Source organism: Callorhinchus milii, unplaced genomic scaffold (genome assembly GCF_018977255.1).
Source record: "Callorhinchus milii isolate IMCB2004 unplaced genomic scaffold, IMCB_Cmil_1.0 Scaffold68, whole genome shotgun sequence".
Lineage (NCBI taxonomy): Eukaryota > Metazoa > Chordata > Chondrichthyes > Chimaeriformes > Callorhinchidae > Callorhinchus > Callorhinchus milii.
The window spans coordinates 223,229-231,305 of NW_024704809.1; the positions used below are offsets into that span (position 1 = coordinate 223,229).

General features: G+C 51.7%; 1 protein-coding gene across 1 annotated transcript; it reads right to left on the reverse strand.

Moving 5' to 3' along the window:
* Positions 1–1,284: 1,284 nt before the first annotated feature.
* LOC103173305 (gap junction delta-2 protein) lies at positions 1,285–6,917 on the reverse strand. The gene is made up of 2 exons (XM_042345617.1): positions 6,847–6,917; positions 1,285–2,206 (listed from the first exon to the last, which is right to left on the reverse strand). Exons 1-2 carry the CDS (start codon positions 6,915–6,917, stop codon positions 1,342–1,344), a joined length of 936 nt encoding a protein of 311 aa, XP_042201551.1. The 3' UTR covers positions 1,285–1,341.
* Positions 6,918–8,077: the final 1,160 nt, after the last annotated feature.

Here is an 8,077-nt window from a genome sequence, read left to right on the forward strand (position 1 = left end):
GAGGAAGGAGTGTGTGTGGAGTGAGGAAACTTGCCCAACGTTTAGCCCTGTCTGGGAATCGAACCCAGGTCCTCTCGCTTGCGAGGCGAGTGCTTCAACCACGACGATACAGGACTCCAAGCAAGCAAACGAGGATTAAGTTATTGATGGAATGTGTGTGTCTTTAACTCTGGCTCCTTGGGAAAGTTTAAACCCACTTGGCTGTTCCAAGCAAATTTTCCTGCCACTCGTTTGTTGATCGTTTTTCTGTCTTCCAATGATTTTTTTTCCCCTCCATTTTTAAGACCTTCGTCTTCAACCGGGCCTTTAGTCACCTCCCCCCAGTCCCCCTTTCCCCGGCTCAGCGTCAAGCTCCGCCACTGATCAGCGCTTTGAGAGGCTACGTTGCGTGAAGGGTGCAAGTTGTTGTATGGGAACTTGAACCAACTTTGTCTACAAAATATACAGTCAATTCACTTTGCAGTATATTCTGTGAAGCGCTTTGAGGCCTCTTGAAGATGTGATAAGGCGCTGTATCAAGGATTATTATTAATAAAAGTAATTACTATTAATAATCCTATTTGCTATAACATTTTACGGCTTTGAGGCGTCTCAAATCGTTTCACAGAATATATTGTAAAGTGTTGTGACTGTATATTTTGTGGGCGAAGGGCGCACCGCAGTGTCCCGCAAACAGTCGCGGATTGAGTGACCAAATTATTATTTTTTTTGGGGGAAAGGATTATTGCCCCCCCCACCCCCGTAAAAGCGATCTGCCAATTGCAAATGTTTTGATGCAAACCCTTCCCATATTTGGTCGAGCGATTCCTTTTTATTCCCTTCCGATCTTTCCAATTCCCCCTTCAATATCTTTCCACACCACTTATCCAGTTTGCTTTTAATTCGTGGTTCCTGGGGGAGTTTAGCAAAGACCCAGCCAATAGCTCGGTCTACAACAGCTATGGTACAGAGTGGACAGCATGCGCGTTACACGAGAAGCCTCAGTGCACTGTCCTGCCCAGACAGTTCATAGAGAGCCTAATATCTAAGTCTTCATTCTCAGCTGCTCCAGGCTGATAGCGGGCACTACCACTGCTCAGCCAGCGAAGGGCTCAAGGAGTCACTTGGTACGTCAGTGCCCTCTGCACGCAGGCGAAGAATGTTGCGTCCGCACTTTCTTGCTCCTCAAAGATCCAACGTTCAGTCTCTTTCGACCCGTTCGGGCCTTGGCACGTTGAGAACCTAGCAGAGGCTTCCCCTCACAAAGAGTTCTGGCCAATACCCAACCCAGAATTTCCGAATTGCCTCCAGGTCAAGCGCCCCGATCCCTACGGGTTTTGGACGGGACCAGGCATCTGCAGCTCAGACGTACGCGGACTCGCTGGATTGTGTCCTCCCGAGGCTTCGTGCCTGGTGGCCCAAACGGGATGGTTCCTTCTTCCTGACCTGGCTAGTGGATTTCCTCCGGGCCTGCACCCCTCTGATTGCCGCGTTGATCTTACGCCATCCCAGATGGTTGAGCTCCGCCAGGTTGAGAGCCACGCAGATCCCGCTCACGGCAAACATGAAGACCAGGAAGACCGTCTTCTCAGTTGGCCTGGACACGTAGCACTCCACCTCCTTGACGCAAGGGTACCTGTCGCACTCGAAGATGGCTGGCACATTGAAACCGTACAGAAAATACTGTCCCACTAAGAAGCCCATCTCCAGCCCGTTCCTGAAGACCACCTGGATAATGTAGAACCTGGAGATGCCCTCCTGCCGTCGAGTCTTCGAGCTTTTGATGCTGGTCCTCATGGAAACATGGGGGATGTCCTTGGCTTCCAGGCAATCGGGTTCCAATTCCTTGGTCAACCCGTCCGGGTTCTGGATGAGGATCCCGTTGATCGTGTTGCTTCGGAGCTTCTTGTCCTCGTTTCTTTCCAAGGGCGGCCTGGAGTAATCCTGATCCAGGAGGGGATACAGCACGGAGAAACGTCTGTCCTTCTGTTTGGACGACTGGTGGACGGAGTAGGTGATGAAGCAGAGGCTGGGTGTGCAGACCAGGATTATCTGGAAGACCCAATACCTGATGTGGGAGATGGGAAAAGCCTTGTCGTAACAGGCCTGGTTGCAACCAGGCTGCAGAGTATTGCACATGAACATGGTCTGCTCATCCTCGTACACCGTCTCCCCGACGATGGCAACAATTAATATCCGGAAGATCACCACCACGGTCAGAAGAATCCTAAAGAAATTACAACAACAAGGAAAAATGACATTTACGCAGCGCCTTTCACGTCAGGGGGGCGTCCCAAGGCGCTGGACTTGTGAGGATCTGCACCCGAGCTGGTGGTTGGGATCAGGAGGGTGGAGAGTGGTGGAATAGGGGTAGGAGGGTGACCGAAGGCGCGGTCGAAGAGGAGGGTCTTGAGGCAGGTCTTGAAGGAGGCGCGGGAGGGGGCGAGGCGGAGGGACTGTGGGATGGAGTTCCAGAGGCTGGGGACGGAGAGCCTGATGCCGGTTCAAGCCCCACGTCTAGACTTGGAACACGTATAGTCCAAGATGGCGTTCTAGTGTAGCGGTGGGGGGGGGGGGGGTTGCTGTATTGTTAAAGGGATGAGGCGTTAAACCGAGGCCGGGTGGACGTTACAGAGCCCTCCCGTGGCGCGGTCGGGAAAAGGGAATTGAGTTTCTCCCTCTCTCTCTCCTGGTGTTCTGGCCGACGTTCTCCCAGAACAGTCAGACGTCCCAAAGCGCTTCACAACAACAACAACAACAACAAGATTCCATTTATAGAGCGCCTTTCACGTCAGGAGGACGTCCCAAGGCGCTGCACAGTTGGGTCATGACCCGAGCAGGGGGGAAATGGTCAGGGTGAGGGGAGGGAAGGGAGGGAGAGAGGAGGGGGGAAATGGTCAGGGTGAGGGGAGGGAAGGGAGGGAGCGAGGAGGAGGAAGAGAGTCGAGAGGGGAGCTGAAGGCACGGTCAAAGAGAAAGGTTTTGAGACCGGCCTTGAAGGAGGAAAGGGAGGAAGCAAGGCGAAGGCACTGGGGGATGGAGTTCCAGAGCCTCGGGGCTGAGAGGCTGAAGGCCCGACCACCGATAGTAGGGCGGTTGGGGCGGGGGACGTGGAGCAGACCGGAGCCAGAGGAACGGAGGGTACGGGCAGGTAGGTAGGGGGATAGTAGGTTGGAGAGGTAGGAGGGAGCAAGGCCGTGAATGGCCTTGTAGGTGAGGATGAGGATCTTGAAATCAATCCTCTGGGGGATGGGGAGCCAGTGGAGGCGAGCGAGGGTGGGAGTGATGTGGTCCCGAAGCCTGGTGCGGGACAGTACACGAGCTGCAGAGTTCTGAATGACCTGCAGCTTGTGGAGGGAGGTGGCGGGAAGGCCGGCGAGGAGAGAGTTCCCATAGTCCAGCCTTGAGGTGACAAAGGCGTGAACCAGGGTTTCAGCAGCGTGAGGGGTGAGGTAGTGCCGTAATCTGGCGATATTCCGGAGGTGATGGAAGGCGGTGCCAGTTGTGGTGCGGATGTGAGGGAGAAAGGACAGCTCAGGGTCGAACAAAACGCCGAGGTTCCTGACTGGCTTTGAGAGGTGGAGAGTGCAGCCTTGGATGCTGATGGTGTCAGCGCCTGAGGTGCGGAGGCGCTGACGTGAGCCAATCAGGAGGGCCTCGGTTTTTCGCACGTTGAGCTGAAGAAAGTTGTCTCTCGTCCAGGACTCGATGTCGGACAGGCAGGCTGTCAGGACATCGGTGGTCGTGGAGTTGAGAGTAGAGGAGGAAAGGTAGAGTTGGGTGTCATCCGCATACATGTGGAAGTTAACCCCATGTTTGCGGATGATGTCACCGAGGGGGAGCATATAGAGGGTGAAGGGGAGGGGACAGAGCCCTGAGGGACACCACATGAGACAGTACGGGGGGTGGAGGAGAAGCCATTCGTTGAGACGAAGTGAAGACGGTGGGAAAGGTAAGAGCTAAACCATTCAAGGACAGTGCCTTGAAGGTTGAGGTGGGAGGACAAGCGGTGGAGTAGGATAGCGTGGTCGACCGTATCGAATGCTGCCGATAGGTCGAGGAGGACGAGGAGACAGAGGGAGCCCTGGTCACAGATGGTCAGGATATCATTGGTGACCTTGACCAGGGCAGTTTCTGTGCTATGAGCAGCACGGAAACCTGACTGAAGGGGTTCAAAAAGAGAATGGGTGGAGAGGAAAGAGCGCAGTTGGGAGGCGACAACTCTTTCCAAGACCTTGGAGAGAAAGGGGAGGTTGGAGATGGGCCGGTAGCTTGATAGCTGCGACGCATCAAGGGAGGGTTTTTTCAGGGTGGGCGTGATGATGGCAGTTTTTAATGGAATGGGGACAGAGCCAGAGGAGAGGGACAGGTTTATGATGTCAGTGATGTGTGGGGCAAGAAAATGGAGCTGGGAGATAAGGATACGCAAAATATTGCGGTGTACCCTGTTCACAGGGTACACCGCAATATTTTGTGGGTGCCAATCGCCCACAGCGGCGTCCCACAAACAGCAATAATAATAAGGACCTGTCTTAAGTCCGTCCCTTGGTAAAAAAACAACCTGTATTTATTTATACAGCGCCCTTCATGCTGTGCAGCATCTCGGGGAGATTAAACAGCGGTTGTGCTTTGACGCTAATAATAATATAATAATAATAATAATCCTCGCATTTGATATAGCGCTTTTCACGTCGGGAGAGGACGTCCCAAAGCGCTTCACAGAATAGACTGTAAAGTGAATTGACTGTATATTTGTGGGCGAACGCGGCAGCCAATTGCGCACAGCAATGTCCCACAAACAATCGTAGATTGAAAATGACCAATTTATTATTGTTTTATTTATTTTATTTTATTTTATTTAATTATTGTTATTATTTATTTATTTCCAGCTAAGCTGGAAGGAGAGGGGAGGTGACCGAGGGCGCGGGCGAAGAGGAAAGTATTCAGACGTACAACCGTTCGTTTGCAATTGGCGTTTCAATGACTACAATTATTAGCCGTATTACTTTTTTTTTTGAGAAAATTTCCTTTCACAAAACGATGGTTCAATTTGAAGAGCAGGAAAAAAAAAACCACACACAGTATATAAAACCCTTCCTGATTGGTGTGCACTCCTAAAGCCGTGCGGTATCAAGTGCAAGGATTATTATTATTATTATTACATAAGGGAGAACACGGGTTTTAAATCTCGGAGAAGATTGCTTTTAAATATATATGTTCCTTCAATAGATTTCAAACCCGGTTTAAGTGGAACGTGCAAAGAAATTGAATTATCCCCTTTATTTACTGAGCTCTTCTGCCTCAGGGAGAACATGTAGATGTAATATATATTCCAACGTTATAAAAATAAATCGATTTAAATAACTTCCCATTTTAATCTCCCGCCCCCCACCTCTCAAAAATAAAACTGCCACGACATTAGGACGGAGACCGTTGAGTTTGGGCGAGAAATATAATCGCAAAAGCAATACTAATCCTCGCATTTGGCGTCTTCCAGACGTCTCAAAGCGCTTCAAAAGAATACACCGTAAAGGGAATCGGCTGTAGATTTCGTGGGCGAAACGCGTCAGCCAATGGCGCGCGCGAAACAGTCGTGGGTTTGGAGCGAACAAATCAATTTTTTTTTACCCCAAAAAAGATTATATATTACATAAGAGCGAAAGCGAAGGCTTTTAATTAACATTTGATTGAATTTTAAAATTAAAGGCATTCATTTGAAGGCTGCAAACTCGTTGCTGGATTATTTTTTTGGCGTTGGAGCATTCAGTGCATTTGAGACAGATGAGAGAGAGAGGGAGAGAGGGAGAGGGAGAGAGGGAGAGAGGGAGAGGGAGAATAAAAGGAGAGAGAATATGGCAATTCGCAGCCTTGTGGGTTAAGAGGAACATCTCAACTTGTGCGCATTTGCCAATTGCGTCCTTCCCATCATTGAGAACCATCCCAACCCTTCAGTCCTCCATCCCTCTCCCTCTCTCCATCCCTCTCCCTCTCTCCATCCCTCTCTCCATCTCTCTCTCCATCCCTCTCCCTCTCTCCATCCCTCTCTCCATCCCTCTCTCCATCCCTCTCTCCATCCCTCTCTCCATCCCTCTCCCTCTCTCCATCTCTCTCCCTCTCTCCATCCCTCTCTCCATCTCTCTCCATCTCTCTCTCCATCTCTCTCTCCATCTCTCTCTCCATCTCTCCATCCCTCTCCCTCTCTCCATCCCTCTCTCCATCCCTCTCTCCATCTCTCTCCATCCCTCTCCCTCTCTCCATCTCTCTCTCCATCTCTCTCTCCATCCCTCTCCCCCTCTCTCCATCCCTCTCTCCATCCCACTCCCTCTCTCCATCCCACTCCCTCTCTCCATCCCACTCCCTCTCTCCATCCCTCTCTCTCCATCCCTCTCTCTCTCTCCATCCCTCTCCCTCTCTCTCCCTCTCTCCATCCCTCTCTCCATCCCACTCCCTCTCTCCATCCCTCTCCCTCTCTCTCCTCTCTCCATCCCTCCTCCATCCCTCTCCTCCTCCCTCTCTCTCTCTCTCCCTCTCTCCGTCCCTCTCCCTCTCTCCATCCCTCTCTCCATCCCACTCCCTCTCCCTCTCTCCATCCCTCTCCCTCTCTCCATCCCTCTCTCTCCATCCCTCTCCCTCTCTCTCCATCTCTCCGTCCCTCTCTCTCTCTCCATCTCTCCCTCTCCTTCCCACTCCCTCTCTCCATCCCTCTCCCTCTCTCCATCCCTCTCTCTCCATCCCTCTCCCTCTCTCTCCATCTCTCCGTCCCTCTCCCTCTCTCCATCCCTCTCTCTCCATCCCTCTCCCTCTCTCCATCCCTCTCCCTCTCTCCATCCCTCTCTCCCTCCCTCCCTCTGCCCCCAAATGCCTTACCTGCCGATCATGGTTGAATGTTGCTGTACAGCAGCTTCCAAAAGCCTCTCCAGTATCGTCCATTCCCCCATTTCTGCGCTCTTGGAAGTTTTAGAGGTGAATTACGCCTCAGTCTGAGCCCTGCGCTGTGCCCTCAGCCCTTTGCAGTCTGTAGTGGGGTTTTTTTTTTTGGGTTTGACTACATAACCTCTCTCTCCACTACTCACCCCTCAAGGCTTGTTCTGTGTCTCCCCCCTCCCACCCCCCACAACCTCCAACCCACCCCCTTTTCCTCCCCTCCTCTCTTCTCCTCTCCTCTTCTCTCTCTCCTCTTCTCCTCTCCTCTCTCCTCTCCTCTCCTCTCCTCTCTCCTCCTCTCCTCTCTCCTCTCCTCTCCTCTCCTCTCCTCTCTCCTCCTCTCCTCTCTCCTCTCTACCCCTCTCTCCTCTCCTCTCTCCTCTCCTCTCCCTCCTCTCCTCTCTCTCCTCTCTCCTCTCCTCTCCTCTCCCCTCCCCTCTCCTCTCCTCCTCTCCTCTCTCCTCCTCTCCTCTCCCCTCTCCTCTCCTCCTCCTCTCCTCTCCACTCCTCCTCTCCTCTCCTCTCCTCTCTCCTCCTCTCCCCTCTCCTCTCCTCTCTCCTCTCCTCCTTTCTCTCTCCACTTTGCTCTCTGCAAAGGCAATACCAGTTCCCATGCGTTGAGCCACAGATTATTATTACCCTTTAATAAGCCGAGGTATAGCTGAGACCATTCCCACTCTCTCTCTCTCTCTCTGTCTCTGTCTCTCTCGCTTTAATCGCCTTTTCTAAATGGATTTGCAACGCCAACCAACAAACCCTTAACGTTTGCACTCTGTCTCTGTATCTCTCTCTCTCTCTGTGTGTCTCTCTGTCTCTCTCTCTCTCTCTGTGTCTCTCTGTTTCTGTATCTCTCTCTATATATATATATATATCCCTCTGTCTCTGTCTCTCTCTCTATCTCCCTGTGTCTCTGTGTCTATATCTCTCTGTGTCTCTCTATCTCTCTGTGTCTCTCTGTCTCTGTGTCTCTCTCTATCTCTCTCTGTCTGTCTCTGTGTCTCTCTCTATCTCTCTGTGTCTCTCTGTCTCTGTGTCTCTCTATCTCTCTGTGTCTCTCTCTATCTCTCTCTGTCTCTGTGTCTCTCTCTATCTCTCTCTGTCTCTGTCTCTGTGTCTCTCTCTATCTCTCTGTGTCTCTCTGTCTCTGTGTCTCTCTATCTCTCTGTCTCTCTCT